Consider the following 16,879-nt stretch of genomic DNA (forward strand, 5'->3'; position numbering starts at 1 on the left):
ATATATATTTACAAACAAAAAATCATATCTTGCTATTACAAGGAGATCTTTAATTGATAACTGGGTTACTGAAATGATAGAATGAAAGGTTTTTTGGTTTTTGTTGTTACTGTTTAACTTGTTTTTTATCTTCTAACTTACTGAAGATCTAACCAGAATCATAGTTTGTGGTGTCAGGCAATGTGAGACGTTCTTTAGAAAACTTATCAAAAAAACCAGTCTGAATGGTTGAAAGCAACTCTTAATACACAAGTTCATGTTTAAAGGACATGGACACTAGCAATCTGTGTATTTCTCTATTTATTTTAAAGACATAACTTAATTGGCACTAGGTTTCAATGTGAGCCCTAGAAGGATACCTGATAGGGAGTTTTTAGAGATTTCTTTCAGGATAAAAAGAAAATTCACCCACTTTCAGTAATATAATCTGGTTGATTTTCTCCTCTCTGGAATGAAGTTCCAATTGGCTTGATAATAAAGAGGTATCTATCCCAAAATCAGTACTTAGGCTACCAAGCAGGTAATTGGGCAAGTTGGTATTGATTAATCGCTTGTCTTCATCTTCCTCTTCATCATCTTCTTCATGTTTTTGGACCAAAGTAACTGCAGACTGAACCTCTACAATTTCCTTCCGTAACTAAATATAGAAAAAGATGACAAGTTATGCAATAACAAGAATTCTCTAAAGGGCAATTTCATAACAATTTAGTTATTTCAACAATCATTTTAAGATGTTAAATTATCTTGCCAAGAACTGAATTCAAAGTGATGGATAGATCCCAAAACTACTACATAAGAGATTAAAGCTTTGAACACGAATAAACTGGATAAATCAAAAGCATAAAAAATTGTCTTTGAAGTATGTAATATTTATAATTTTTTGTCAGAATGACACCTGTTTGTAAATATTTTGAGTCTTTCTTGGTACTTGAGCATTAAAAATACATCTTCATATTTTACAAAGCAGCTTGTCACATAGGACTGGGTGGGTATAGGTTAAGAAGAATTAAGTGTGCCTTTGTTTTATGTTTCAGAAAAAGAATGTGTGCAAGTTCTGACTAAAACAAAACTACACCAAAAGGACAGTGTTTTTTGACACAGATTATTGCTTAAAAAGGCTGGGGTTGCCTTAGGAAAACCATGATTTCATCAAAATATATTCTATTTCTTTCTTGGTATTACAACTCCTAGTAATAAGGGAAGATAAAAAGAATATGTGTTAATGAAGACAATCTCTGAACAGGATAAGAACAAAATCCCAAATCTCATATTAAGAGCATATATCTTATAATCAAGGGCTAGCCAGTGATGCATAGAATATAGGATCCCTGATTTATTATGTAGGCATTCTGATGAATATATTCTACAAATTCATAAGAAATAAAAATATAAGAAGTTTGTGGAAAATATGTACGAGAAAAAAACAGGCATTTAAAACTAGGATTTAAAAATTTTGCACCAAAATAACCTCATAGTTTACTTCCATAGTTTACTTCCCCTTGCACATATAATATCTAAACGTATCTTAAATTATATCTCAATTCAAATCTGTGTGAAGGAGACCCCAAATTAAGCACATCACTTTATAAACACGTATATATTCAGATGTACTTTAAGACACTCTGTTTCGATCTTCTTTTGCTGCAAAACTTTCTTCAATTCTTGCAGGTCTTCAGCTGTGCGCTCTTTCATTGGGAAGTTCTCAACTACACAGGGGATGTGAAAGCACTTGGAGGAAAAAAAAAGCAAGATGAAATAAATAATTTTTAGTACCATTGTATGTATCTGGGATGGAGTGGGGAATGTTTTCCCTGAATAAAATTAACTCATGAGTTATACTACATGAGAGAAATTGGTAATGGAAAACTTCTTTAAAACAAAACAATGTATAAAATCTTTACAAAATATGGTGCTTTTGTGAAGAATTTATTTCTAGAGTAGGAGTTCTCAACTAGGAACAATTTTGCCCACATCCCATCTTCCCTCCTACTTCTTCCCCTCCTCTGAGACAGCTGACAATGTCTGGAGACATTTGTATTGTCGGTACTGGGGTGCGGATGCTGCTGTCTACTGGACAGAGGTCAGGGATATTGCCAAACCTCCCTCAATGCACAGGACAGTTTGCCACAATGAGAATTTCCCAGCCCAAAAGGTGCGGGTCTTAAGAAACTGCTCAGAGCAATACTCCATTACATAAATGTAGGGTGACCACACGCTTCATTCTCCAAATGAATGAAGAGAAAGGATACTGCTTATAGTTATTCTAGAACCACAGAGTCACCCTGCATAAAGAGGGAAATTGTATTGGGAGGAGTCTCCATGAAAAGGCATGGAAAACAGCTCTTTAGAAAACGTGAAGGCAGACATAGGTAGAAATGTGAACAGTATTTTGTCTACTTTTCTATCTATGTGGAATGGGAGTGAGGTGGCTTTTGGAGTAGACAGGTATTAAGACATGGATGCAGGGACTCTCACAGAGGCAAAAAGGAATGGAGTGCTAAGACGAATCTTAAGAGTTGCTGGCTTGGAGGCACCTAGGGAGTGAGCAAGGAGGGAAATATGAGTCAAGAGATCAATGATACATCTAGAAGGAATTCATATAGGAAGGGGCAAGACATGTTTCCACAGTGCTTTGCTATGGGTTTTCTTAAATGTATTTGTTTTAAAAGTTTTTCTGCCATGAGACTGTCGATGAGAAGTTCTCATTAGCCAAAGGTTTGTGTCTGGGATTATGTCTATTACCTTTAGAGCTCGACCTTTCACTAGCATCGAATTCCAGCATTCTTCTTTGATAAGGTCAGCCAAATATCTCTTGGCTAGGTTATGCATCTCTATGTCCTTTCTCATCTTGAAGAACACAGATGAACAGAAAAGATAAAAATGAAAATGTGACCTCTCAGAAAAGATAATCACCATGGTAAACTCACTGAGAGAACGTAGCTGCACATTTAGTGTTAGAGCTTGATTGTCTTTCCCCCAACACAGTGAGACTCACTTTTGGTGGACACATCCCCATTTTTGAAGATGTTTTCTGACATTTATACCTATAGGCTTGGAGTCAGTCCCTTCCTGAGGACTAGGTGTCAACACAAATGTCTCAAAAGGTGGTCAGGCCTTATATATGAGCAAAGTGGGTGTGAGATCAGACTTATCACTGGGGCAAGTTGGATAGCAATATGCACACACTGGGCTGATTGGAACCATGGGAAAATAAAACTGCTGTGCCAAGTCTTCCCGTTTTCTGAAATATATATATTTATGTGAAACTGTCAGATATCTAAATGTTGGCTTAATTCTGGTCAACACACATCTGAAGTGCCAATTTATGACCTCTGTCTGGGAGTCTTTACTGCACTTAATTCTATTATGGCCATAATAAAAAGAATGCTCCTCTACTCTTGGGGATCATATAGTTTATATATTTTTTCATCTTAAAACATATGTGGGACCAGCTCCATTACCTAGTGGTTAAGGGAGTTGTATCCTGCATGACTGACAGTAGTTTGAGTCTTGGCTTAGTAGCTTGAAAAGCATGCCAGGTATGTATGTGTGTGTGCCCAAAATCTTAATGAGATGAAGAAATGGAAGAGAGGACTGAGGCATGTCCATACTCCATTGGGGGGATGCTTTTTTTCTCTTCCTGTATAGTGAGTGCACACACTCTCTGGAAATTAAAACAAAAGCAAAACTGGGCCACAGATGGCATGGTGATTAAGGCACTAGATCCCATGACTGCATGGTTCAAGGTCTGCCTGGTAGCTTGAAGAACATGCCAGGCATGCATGCATGTGTGCACAAAATCTTGAGAGGAGAGCAGAGGAGATAGGATTGCAGCATGGCTGTTCCCCAGCGTGGGGGGGGGGGTAATTCCTCACTTTCCCTCTCTCTGTCTCTCTGCAGCAAGTGCACATGCTCTATAGCAAAAAATTTTAAAAAAACTAAAAAAAAAAAGTTAAAAAAGAAAAACATACATCCAAAAAATTTTAAAAAAACTAAAAAAAAAAGTTAAAAAAGAAAAACATACATGATACCTCAATTTGTTTTATCTGCATAAGTAATCCTGTTACTTAAGAGTCCAGTAATTAAATATTCTTATTTTTAAAATTAATGGTAGAGCATGTGTGTGCACAAGAAAAAAGAGAGAGAGACCCTCCACAGGGTTAGGTCACTCCATGATCACTTTTGTCCAGCCTTCCAGCCTTATTGTCTGATCAAGTAACTGTTTAATTTGCCTTTTAAAATTCTTTTTATTCTGCTCCATTGAGTTAATGGCTTTAATACTTTTAAATGACCTTTTCTATATAAACAACGTTTGGTTATATTGGTTGTCAGATCTGACTGATTCCCATTTGCTCCTCCTCTCGCCACTGCTGTGGCTCAAATCAACCCCCCCAGGCTCAGTCCCTAATGCTACCTGTCACTATTGGACTTTGGCCCTTTTCCTACTGAGATGCTGGCTGGGGCTAGCTAGTAGTTTAGGCTCCTTAGGATTAGGATCCCTAACAGGTAGAGGTCACTAACTATTCCCAAGAACTAGTATTCTGCCTCTAAACATGCTGAAAGCCAGTTGGATTTAGAGTGCCATCTGCTGACATCATTCTCTCCTCAACCACCATTACTCCCAGTCCGGTGCTAGCTATCCCTTCACGGGCCTGGAGCACAAGAAAAATAAACCACATAAGGGAAGCTAGTGTAACAGCCTTTCTCTGCACCAAAGCCTCCTCAGAGGGTCAAGGTAAATACTCAAGAGATGTGCAGGAATTTGATAAGTGGTAGAGTGGGGGCAGGGGTGAGCAGGGTGAGTTCATCAATGGCAGTAATTCAGGAGGCCAGGGGTGCAGGTGATCAGGCAGAGCTTGGATAGAGAAGAGACACGGTGAGGACAGGACAGGAACCTAATCCAAACTCTCTGCAGTTGGTCAAGATGAATGGCCTGGGTACAGAAACAAAGGGGCAGTCCATGTCCAAGTCAGGCTAGAGACACGGAGGAAGTGCCTGCAACCTGGTAGAGGCAGACAGGGAGCTTTTCCTGGCTCTCATCTTGGCTAAGTGACTTCAGCTCTCTAAGTCTCACTTTCCAAGCATGGAGTGGAGGGTGGGGGTGGGGGTGGCTAACTCTTCGGATTGTTGTGATGCTAAAAGTAACATCCAAAGAGCCCCCAGATTGGTGCCCACATGTTATGATAAGAGAATGTGATAATTTCTCCTAGCTTCCTGTTATACATTTAATACAAAAGCCAAAATTTTTACCATGATAGGGACCAGCAGTTAGCGTAACGGCTGTGTCGCTGGACTCCCACGTAGTCGACTGCGGTTCAAGTCCCGGACCCGGTGGCTTAAACTCATGCCGGGCGTGTGTGCGTGCGTGCCCAGGATCCCGAGAGGAGAATGGAGGAGAAGGGATTGCGGCGTGGCCATCCCCCCTGGGGGATGATTTCTCGCTTTCTATCTCTCTGTCTCTCTCTCTCTCTGTCTGTCTGGCGAGCGCACGTGCCCTATAGCAAAAACCTCGCCAAAAAAAAAAAAAAAATTTTTTTTTACCATGATATACAGGTCTTTAGGAACTGACTTCTGCCTCCTTCTGCCACTCCCAACCCCATTCTCTCACATCCATTGTGCTACGGCCTTTCTGTACCTGGACTACTCCAAGCCATTTCTGCCTCTGGGCCTTTGTTCTTGCTGGTCCCTTTGCCTAACACCCTCCTACCCTAGATCTTTGCACGGCCAACTCTCTTTCTTCTTTTAGTTCTCAACAGAAGCATCACCCTTTTAATTTGGTCTTCTTCGATCACAGAAGTAAATCACCTGCATAAATCTCATGTCCAGTTTATTTTTGTCACACACTACAGAAATTTGTTTATGGTCTGTTTTCTTTTTAAAAAAAAGAAATTTTTTTTTTTAATGCCAGAGGACATGCACACACACACACAAGAGAAAATAAGAGAGACGGAGAAAGAGAGAGAGAGAAGTTACCCCTCAAGAAGGCCTGGTCACCTTGCAATTCTTTTTCCTCCAGTTTTCTGTGCAGGTGCACCCAGAGTGTTTTTCAAGCTGCCAGAGCTCTGACTCATGCACTTACATGCACTGTCTGCTTTATTTACATTACTCTGGAAAAGTTCCCTTTCTTATTTTCTTTTTACTTCTTTCATTATAATTTACTTAATTATATATGTTTAATTAAAATGTTCACCCATACCTTTGCCACTTCCTCTTCACTTTCATTGCGAAGCCTTTCCAATTCCTCAAGATCCAGGCCAAACTCATTCTGGTCTAATTTGGCAATTTTATCTACTGTTTCATTTTCTTCCATCATATTCAGAATCTGAATTTTAAAATAGGAAAGATGGTGACAAGTAAAGAATTAAACTTTAAAGAAATGATTTTCTTAGTCTCTTTAGAAACCAATCAATAAGAAAAAAGATGGTCTGTTTATCTAAATGTACTAATGAGGAAAGAGGTTAAGGGCTTAGTGTAGATTTTGAAGTTTTAAGAAATCCTTAAAAGTTCACTACTCTGGGGAACCAGCAGTTAGCGTAATGGCTATGTCGCTGGACTCCCACGTAGTTGACCGCGGTTCGTGTCCTGGACCCAGTGGCTTAAAACTCACGCCGGGCGCATGTGCATGCGTGCCCAAGATCCTGAGGGGAGAATGGAGGAGAAGGGATTGCGGCGTGACCATCCCCTCTGGGGAGTGATTTCTCGCTTTCTGTCTCTATGTCTCTCTCTGTCTGTCTGGCAAGCGCAAGCACCCTATAGCAAAAAAAAAAAAGTTCACTACTCTGATAACAAAAACAATAAAAATATGTTCAACCTTTCATCAAATATTGTTAAGGAATCACTGATATTTTGGGTGTACTAATGATATTGGGGCAATATGTCTTAAGAGTCTATCACTTAGAGATAACATACTGAAATAATTAAAAATGAAATGATATGATATCTGGATTTACTTCGAAATAGTTGGAGGTGATAGTAATAGGTGGAATAAGAGGTAAATAATACCTGCTATTGGATTTAATGTATTATTATTCTCCCCATTTATATATTTGCACTTTTCTTTTTTCTTTTAAATTTATTTATTTTACATTCATTCACTATACATCACAACATACAGAATAAAATTTCCCAGAATAAACTGTATATTGTCTTAATCAAGGATATTACCAAACATGTTATCGTCAACAAATTATTTTCCATTTCTTGTTTCTTATATATTTTTCTTCCCCTCTTTGATTCTTTACTTCTCACCCTCTGCCATTTCTCACCTTCTTCCCACATTGTCTTTGGCATTTACAGTTGGTTTCCATGCTCTTTACCCCCGCCCCAACACACACATTTTGTTGATTCACAAAATATCTTAATTAATCTAAATACTTTCAGTAGCAAGTTTAGCTGATAAATACATATTTGTGGACACATGCCTGGCTTGAGGCATAAAACATAAAACTCAGTGAGTAGAATGAACATACTATAAAGTAGCATCTAACTGAGGCTACATAGCTTACAGTGGTCATTAAATAGGTATTTTTAAATGTATTTTTTAATTTCAAGAAAAGTAGTTTTAGCTTTAATAAATCAAAATGAAAAAAAAAAATTTAAAGAAATTTGCCTAAGACTTAAAGCCAGGAAAAAGTTTAGGATTCTGTTCAAACAGTAGGTAGGTGAATCAGTCAACAGCTCAAGAGAAGATAAAAATCCTTAAGTCTGGAAAACAAAGCATAGAAGAAAATCAGTAATGTTTTAGTTAAAAGTCATAAAATTCTATTTCCCAAGTTCAGTCACATGTAATTAATCTCTCTTCTGTTGTGGTCCAATCTTTTTATTTAAATTCTGGAAGTTAACATTCAATTCTGGACTTGTCTCTACCATTAAGTTGGCCATTTTCTTGGTAGTTTTTTTAGCTCTTATTTCTGTGTATCTTTCTTTAGTTTTCCTGGTATAGCATTCCCTTCAGAACTTCTTGTAGAGTTGGTTTGGTGTTAGTAAATTCTGTCAGGTTTTGTTTAATCTGAGAATGTTTTTGTCTTTTCTTCCATATCTTCATATATCTTGCTGGGTATAGTATTCTTGGTTGAAATTGTTTTTCACTTAACACTTTAAATATATTTTCCCATTCTTTCCTTGCTCACATTGTTTCTGATGAGAGGTCTGCTATTAGCCTGATGAGATAGCCTTTATAAGTAATTTGACGTTTCTCTATTGCCAATTTTAGTATCTTGTCTTTGTGGTCTGGGCCAATCTGGCTATGATGTCCTTTGGAGAAGATCTTCTTGGGTTAAATCTATGTGGGTTTTTTTTTTTTTTTTCATTTCTTGGGTCTGGGTATTTGAGTGCCTCTCTAGGTTTGGAAAGTTTTCTTCCAGGATTTCATGGAATAGATTATCAATGTCCTTATTAGTTTCTTCACCTTCTGGGATACTGATTATACAGATGTTTGGACACTTAATGATATCTAGTATTTCTAATATATTATTCTCGATTTTTTCGTTGTTATTTTCTCAGTCTTTTTAGTGATGTTTTCTATGTCAGAGGTTCTGTCTTCTACATATGAAATTCGATCTTCTGCCTGAACTAATCTGCTTTTAATACTTTCAAGGAAGGTTTTAATGTCTTATATTACAGCCTTCATCTCTAACAGTTCTGTGTGATTCTTTTTTATGGTATGTACTTCTTTCAACTCATGCAAGAACTTCTTCACCTCCTGGAACTTATTGTCTCTTTTCTCTTGCATCTTCTGCAGTTCATCGTCTCTCTTCTCTTACATCTCTGTTAGCTTTGTCACTAAATATTCTAAATTCTTTATCTGACATTTCTACGAGTTCCATTGTACTGTCTTTGGATGATGAGGAGTTGTTCTTTTCCTTTGAGGGAGAGGTATTTTCTTGGTTTCTCATATTTCTTGTGCCTCTGCAGTGGTCCCTGTTCATCTGATAGATTTTATGTTTCTTTCTAATTTTTTAAAGTTAAATCTGAGTGTTCAGAGGTGTGGAGGAAGTCATCTGCAATCTCTTTGTAGTTCTGTTTTTCTCCGTTGGTGCAGCAGATTCGGTGAGAATTGAGGATTATTCTGACTCTAATAGTATTCAGATGTTTAGCTACTGTGCACCTAGACACTCAGTATATGGAGGCTGAGCAAAGTGATAAAGGTAACAGAAAAATAAAAAGAAAACAAAGAAAGAAAAAAAAGAAAAGAAAAACAATAATAAAAAGAAGAAATTTTTTTTTATTTTTAAAAAGCAAAAAATGAAAACCACATGACATGCGAGGACGCTGCGCAAAAGGGATTGCTCACAGTTGAAATGCAGATGGCTTCCTAAAGGGTCTATGCTTTGCCTCTTCTAAATGGGAGGGGGAAAGGTGAGAATTAGCAAGATAAAGGAGAAACTGAGAGCCAAGAAGTGCTTTACATTAAGAATAAATAATAATAATATAAAAAATTAAAGAGAGAGACAGAGAGAAGAGTACAGAAGGTGCCCTATACCACTCTAGATCTTGGGGTTGGGAGGGTGAAGTCTGAGCAGAAAATCTTCACTTGTCCTAGCCCCTAAAAGGGATTGCTCACAGCTCAAATGCAGATAGCTTCTCCTATAATTGCACTTCTCTTCAATAAAAATGATCTTCAGAAGTACACAAATTCAGAAAAATTCATGGCCAAAGAATACACATAGTGACACATATTGAGGGAGGAAATGGCCAGCCAGGCCACCTACACCACAAAAAGATAAGCAACACTGTTCAATAGCTGAAGGTTAGCTAAGTGGGACGTTTGCAATGCTCCAAGGACAAGGAAATAGCTGAATTCCTTATGCTGTAACCTGTTTGCAGCCTGTCTCCTCTGCAACATCCACCACCCATGCCTACAGGCTTACTGTGATCTTTCCCTTAGAAACCAATATAACCTCCTAGATTCCCATCAGACTAAGACAGCATCTGGGGTCATGCGAGACTTGGTGGGAATCAGGAATCACATCAAACGTCTAAGGAAAGCTGAGATTCTAATGGAATGTCAGTTCTCTGGAGCACTCCAATTTTACCTGTCCAGGAGTCTGATGGGAATACCTCCTGTCTAGTATAGGATGTCTGAGCTATTAACAAGACAACTGTCACCCTTCACCTGACTGTCTAGAATCCATATATTCTTCTGAGCACACTCCCTCCCCAGGCTCGTTAGTTCATGTGTCTGGACTTGAAAGATGCCTTCTTCAGCCTGCAACTAGCACCAGTGAGTCAGCTGCTGTTTGCATTTGAATGGGAAAATCCAGAGAAAGAAAGAAAAGTCCTTCCTTTCCAGGAAGGGATCTAAACCGTGTCTTACTCCATTATGTGGACCACATTCTGCTGGCAAGCTGCTGGTCCAGGACACGAAAGTTACTAGCACTACTGGCTGAGGCTGGTTATAGTCTCCCAGAAAATGGCCCAGATATGCCAGTGAGCGGTTAAATACTTCAGATTTCTCAACTTGGAAGGCCATTGATCTCTGGGGTCTGAGAGGAAGCAAACTGTCTGTTCCTTGCCCCATCAGGGATCCTGGAAACAATTAACTCAACTTGCAGCAGGATTCTGCCAGATCTGGATACTGAGGTTTGCAGACAATGCCTGATACCTACACGATGAGCTCAGGGGCCCTGAGACAGCCTCTTTTAACTGGGGTCCTAATCAAGAGATCAATTTGAGGAACTCAAGGCCCACCTAAGCAGTGTCCCTTCCTTCGGCTGGCCTGACATCACACAAGAATTCAATCTGTTTGTGAAAAAACTCAAACTGCCCTAGGGGTGCTAACCCAATCCATTGGACCCTTGGCAACAACCTGTGCCTTACCTCTCCAAGAAACTTGACCTGGTGTCAGCCAGGTGGCCACCATGCCTCCGAGCTCTGACAGCCACAGTCTCCTCATTAAGGAGGCTGACAAATTAACTCTGGGACAAAATATCAACGTCAAGGTATCATACTCAGTACCTGCTCTAATGAATAGTAGCAGGTACAAGTAGCTTGCTGCCTCTTGGATGGCCTACGTCCAGGGCCTATTACGTGAAAATCCCCAAGTATGTCTTGAGACTGTATGAACACTTAACCCAATGGAACTCCTGCCTGCCAAAGCAGACCCCCCAGATCATGACTGTAAGGAGGCAATTGACAATGATACTCTGGTCAGCCTGACCTCACTAATAGACTGCTTACTGGCCCAGATCTGGAGCTCTTCAATGATGGAGGTAGTTTCATGTTGGGCAGACAGCAAAGGGTAGGATATGTGGTGACAACTAGAGAAAGCATCATGGAAACAGAGCTGTTACCCCAAGGATGTTCAGCTCAGTGGGCTCAATTGTGGGCACTCATCCAGGCACTAAACCTGGCTGCCAGAAGAAAAGCAAACATCTATATGGACTCCAAGTACACCTTTGCCATCCTCCATGTTCATGAGGCAATATACAAAGAATGGGGGCTACTCTCAGCCAAGAAATAAGGAACAAGGAGGAGATCTTGCAATTGCTTGAAGCAGTGTGGAAACCAACAAAGATGGCCATTATGCATTGTAGGGGACACTAAGGGGGGCAAAACCCTGTGGTAAAGTGCTGACACAGGCCCCCCCCAAAGTACTTGTGCTACCTGAACAAGTGCAACAGGAGTATATGGGCCATCATATACAGTAGAGGAAAAGCAATGGGCAACGGCTGAAGGAGCCCAAGAGGGAAAGAAATGGTGATGGCTATTGGATAGAAGACTATATATTTCTCAAGCCCTGGAATACACTAATCAACCAATATCATGAGTTCATTCATTGGGGCAAATCAAGTATAAAATCAGCTCTGAACTGATATTACTTCACAGCCTAATTGCTGACCTTGTGTGTCCTAGTCAACAGGCGATGTGTCACTTGCGCCAAAAACAACCCAGTGCAAAAACCACTGCCATCTGGAATGCCAATTATCAGTACTTCCCCCTTTGAGGATCTGGAAGTAGACTTTACTGGGGTCAAGCCACACCGAGGTTACTGGTACCTGCAAGTTCTAGTCTGTTCATATTCAGACTGAGTGGAATCCCTCCCTACTAGGATGGAAAAGGCCCAGCAAGTAGCCAAGGCTCTCCTCCAGGAAATCATTCCCTGATATAGATTGCTGTTAACTATTGGATCCAGCAATGGGCCTGTCTTTGAAGTGACTTGAGCAGTAGTCAAAGCACTAGAAAAAAGATGGAAACTCCACATTGCATACCATCCCCCAGAGTTAAGGGTGAGTTGGACACATGAACCAAACTCTCTAATCCACCTTGGCTAAACTGTGTCAGGATACAGGGATGCCCTGTGTAGATTTGCTTCCACTAATGCTTCTCTGGGTGCAGTGTACCACCCCCTCCACCCCCACCACCAGTAAACTTGTCTTTTCCCCCTTTGAGATCCTGCTAGATGACCCCCACCTGTTTTGGCCAAGGTCAAGGGGGACACCCACCAATTCAAGGAGATGAACCTGTCCAGCCACCTGTAGGCACTAGGAAAAATGTTCCAACACACGCTAAAAAACATTCCACTCCCCCTAGGCAACTGGGTCCTCCCACCCAAACCAGGAGATACTGTTTGGGTAAAAAGTTGGAAAAAGGAACCCCTCAGCCTACGTGGGTGAGACTACATGTTGTTGTTCTCATCACACCTACTGCTGTTAAAGTTGTAGGTATCACCCTGTGGATACATTACACCTGGGCAAACCAGCAACACTTCCAGGAGCCAGGAACTTGGTCGGTACAGAAGCATCTCGACAAGCCCTTAAGGGTAATTTTCTGGAAGACGAAGGACTACAGTCCTGCCACAGTTATTCCTGGGCTAGGTGCTCAGTGCACGGCAGAAGCCTGGAGAATCTACATCCCTGCTTTGGTCACTCCAGAAACTGACCAATCTACGCATGATGGAAGATTGAGGATTCATTTCCCAAAAAGGCAAATATAGACTGCTCTGGGTGCTCCAAGAGCATTTTCAATAATCCCCTGACCCTAACTCTCCTTGCTGTAATTGCTTTAGTCTTTGCTATAGGCCTGCTATTACAACTCCCACCAATTGCAAATGGTACAGGGGACCAGCAGTTGGCGTAATGGCTATGTTGCTGGACTCCCATGTAGTCGACCGCGGTTCGCGTCCCAGACCTGGTGGCTTAAACTCACGCTGGGCGCGTGTGCGTGCGTGCCCAAGATCCCAAGAGGAGAACGGAAGAGAAGGAATTGCGGTGTGGCCATCCCTCCTGGGGAGTGATTTCTCGCTTTCTGTCTCTCTGTCTCTCTCTGTCTGTCTGGTGAGTGCACACGCCCTATAGCAAAAACCTCTCCAAAAGTAAATAAATAAATAAATAAATAAATAAATAAATAAATAAAATAAAATAAAATTTTTTAAAAAGAAATGGTACAGGAAGCTCCTGCTAGAGTATTTCTATCTGTCACGTGTAGGAGGTTTCACCACTGTTCAGTGACTCTAGCTCAAAAAAGCCCCTCAATCATAATCCTTGTTGCTCCAATCACCCTACTTCTTGCTGAAAGCCATTCCCATGTTTCCAGAGCTGGCTTGTCAGCCTGCTTGGAGTGTACAAAGACAGGGTGGGCAGAAAAACACTAAGAAATCTCCTAGGCTTCCTACCTCTTACCTGTGGGGGAACTGACCAGTTAGTGTTTATAGCTGAAACGTCTGTCCAGGCAGCACATTATGACCAAACTAAGGCCCACAAATGCTCCTATGACAACAAGGCATACAGGGTGGCCCGATCCAAGGGTGACCATGCCAGGTACAGGTGCCCACAAAAGAACTAACACTTCTGCATGACTTTGACCACTCATTGGGCTCTAGTGACGGGGGCAGGCTCCAAGACCAGGAGCACCAGCGGGAAGTGGACAAAGCTATAAAGAACCTCGGTCCTAGACAGTCAACCTGGTGCTCTCTCTGAATTTCTCAACCCCAATGACCCCCCTAGCTGGACCCCAGAGTGATTCGGTTGATCAACATCATTCACCATTTACTGAACTGTACGTCCCCAGTGCTAGCTGAGGGGTACAGCTTATGCCCACAACCTACCCTTTTCCAATATTTTGTCACTCCCATATCAGACTTCAACCTCACTAAGATGGCCCGGGCTAACCATGCCTCTGTCCTTATGGGCACAGTTGCTACACATGTAAAGCTGGTACACCTGGCAGGTAGTTGCCTCAAAAATCTTACCGGTCGGGTTGAGGTAGGCAACCTTACAGACAAAAATTGTAATAAGACAGCCCCCATAGATAGTACCAATGTCAACTGCAGTCCTTAGAGGGGAGTCTACTTTGTCTGTGGTCTGTTCTCATATCAGTGTCTCCCAGATAACTGGATGGGGATATGTGCACTGGCAATCCTAACTCATCAGATTGACATTGTACCCAGTAACCAAACCTTGGAAGTCCCCCTAATGCCCAGGTAAAATGGGCCATTCGAGTCATTCCTCTGCTTCTCAGTCTAAGTATTGCTGCAAGAGTTGGGACAGGAGTTAGGGGTATAGCCACTTTGGTAATGTATTACCATAAAATTATCCAGAACCTAGCAAATAGGATAGAACAGGTGGCTCAAACCATGATAGCCCTCCAGGATCAACTTGATTCCCTGGCCCAAGTTGTCTTGCAAAGAGGCAAGGGCTGGATCTGTTGACAGTGGGAAAAGGGAAGCTCTGCCCATTCCTGGGAGAAGACTGTTGTTTCTATGTTAATAAGTTTGGCATCGTTCAAAACATAGCCCAACAACTCCATGACCAGATGGCAAGAAGGAGAGGCCATGGCAGATGCATGGGAAAGCTGGAGCAGCCTTTGGCACTGGGCTCCCTAGCTCCTACCTCTATTAGGCCCCGTCTTAATGGTGCTCTTAGTATTAACCTTTGGGCCATGCATATTGAACCTCAGGACCTGGTTCATCTCCTCCAGGATAGAAATCATTAAATGTCAAAGGCTGGCTGCAACCTGAACAGTGTACTGACCAATTGACTCTCCTTAATGGGTGTTTTGAGAAGACTCAAAAAAGGGGAATGAGGCAGGAAATGGCCAGCCAGGCCAACTGCACCACAAAAAGATAAGCAGCACTGTTCAGCAGCTGAAGGTTAGCTAAAGGGGAGGTTGTTATGCTCCAAGGACAAGGAAATAGCTGAATTCCTATGGTCTGTAACTGCTGCAGACTTTCCTCTCTGTGACGTCCATCACCCATGCCTACATCTTCCCCTTAGGAACCAATATACCCTCCTACCCTGCCCAAATTGGGGCCGAAAGCCTGGAGTCTGAACTCCTCTGGGTCTGCCGGCGTAATAAACCTGAGTTCTCCAAGTGACATTTGCTTTCTCGGCAGTCTGTTTCTGCAACAATATGAGAAAGTATGGATATCTTTAATATATAAAAAGCTGTTACTAACTGACAAAATAAGGTAGACAACATGACATAAAAAACTGAAGACTTCAGTTGAAGACAGTGGACTGAAAACAGGCTTTATAATCTTCCTTTTCCATCCCAAACATAAAATTAAGAGAAAATTACTGTATAATAAATATATAAGTTCATTACTGCAATTAAGGGGGAGGGAGAAGGATCCCTCAGGGGCAAGGAAACTAAAATATGTGAAAGATGAAAATCAGATGGATAATAAGGATGTGTTATAGCCCCAAATACCCAGAAGACAGTATTCAACAGAAGGTAAAACTACATCAGATACAAGAGCAAAGACTTGAGGGCAAGAAAAGCCTTAAGTCTCTAATTCTATAGTAATCAAACCACCGTTCAAATGTGACCCCAAATAGAGGTTTTTATAGACATTCAGTGCTCAGAAAGTTGACCACTGCCCATCCTTCTTTTTTTTTGGAGAGGTTTTTGCTATAGGGCGTGTGCGCTTGCCAGACAGACAGAGAGAGACAGAGAGACGGAAAGCGAGAAATCACCCCCCAGGGGGGATGGCCACGCCACAATCCCTTCTCCTCCATTCTCCTCTTGGGATCTTGGGCACGCACACACACGCGCCCGGCGTTGAGTTTAAGCCACTGGGTCCAGGACTTGAACCATGGTCGACTATGTGGGAGTACAACGACATAACCATTACGCTAACTGCTGGTCCCAACCACTGCCCATCCTTGTAAAAGGATTATTAATGGAACACTGAAGCCATTAATAAGATGATTTACAGGCTTTTAAGAGTTTTTTTTTTAAATAGTAAGTTAGAAATATAATCTCAGGGCTGGCCCTGTGGCTTAGTGGTTAAGGGAGATAGATCTCACAAGATTAACCACAGAATTTGAGTCCCAGCCTCAGTGGCTTGAAAAACACAGTGTGTATATGTGTATGTGTGTCCAAAATCCTGAAAGGAAGAAGAAATGGGGAAGAGATTGTGGCATGTCTGTACTTCATCGGAGGGTGCTTTCTCTCTCTTCCTCTGTCCCTGGCGAGTATATGTGCCCTCTGGCAAAAAAAAAAAAAAAAAAGGAAATATAATCCCAAATGTATTAATAAAAGAGGTAAGGGAGAAGCAAAGGGAGATTTAAAAAAAAGTAACAGATAACAACAATGGAAGCACTTTGGTGTTCTTGTGTTATCTGGGAGGTAGATACAGGAGCACACAAGCTGAACCAGAGTTCTCCAACTTTAATGTCCCTATGAATCACCTGGGGATCTTATTAAAAAGTAGATTCTGACTCAATATCTGGAATGGAGTCAAGAGTTTGTATTTGTAAAAACATTAGAGGTGATGTCGATGCATTTGTGAAATAAAGTGCAATAGTAGTAACAAAACGATATGCAAAACCATCTGTAAACAATAGATAAGACAATCTGGAAATTAAAAACAGACAAATACATATGCTTTTCTTTTCTTTCTCTCTCTTTTTTTTTGGAGAGGTTTTTGCTATAGGGC

The 16,879-nt window shown here is 41.1% G+C and overlaps 1 protein-coding gene across 1 annotated transcript in view; it reads right to left on the reverse strand.

The window, feature by feature from the left end:
- Positions 1–16,879, reverse strand: part of LOC102483356 (cilia- and flagella-associated protein 43) — a 128,591-nt gene that overhangs the window by 33,921 nt on the left and 77,791 nt on the right. The window contains exons 20-23 of the mRNA XM_006166408.1: positions 6,197–6,322; positions 2,743–2,847; positions 1,612–1,728; positions 413–637 (exon numbers count right to left, since the gene is read on the reverse strand). Coding sequence (XP_006166470.1) covers positions 413–637; positions 1,612–1,728; positions 2,743–2,847; positions 6,197–6,322 — 573 coding nt within the window. The remainder of the gene's footprint in view (positions 1–412; positions 638–1,611; positions 1,729–2,742; positions 2,848–6,196; positions 6,323–16,879) is intronic.

This window comes from Tupaia chinensis, unplaced genomic scaffold (assembly GCF_000334495.1).
Source record: "Tupaia chinensis unplaced genomic scaffold, TupChi_1.0 Scaffold144255_1, whole genome shotgun sequence".
Lineage (NCBI taxonomy): Eukaryota > Metazoa > Chordata > Mammalia > Scandentia > Tupaiidae > Tupaia > Tupaia belangeri.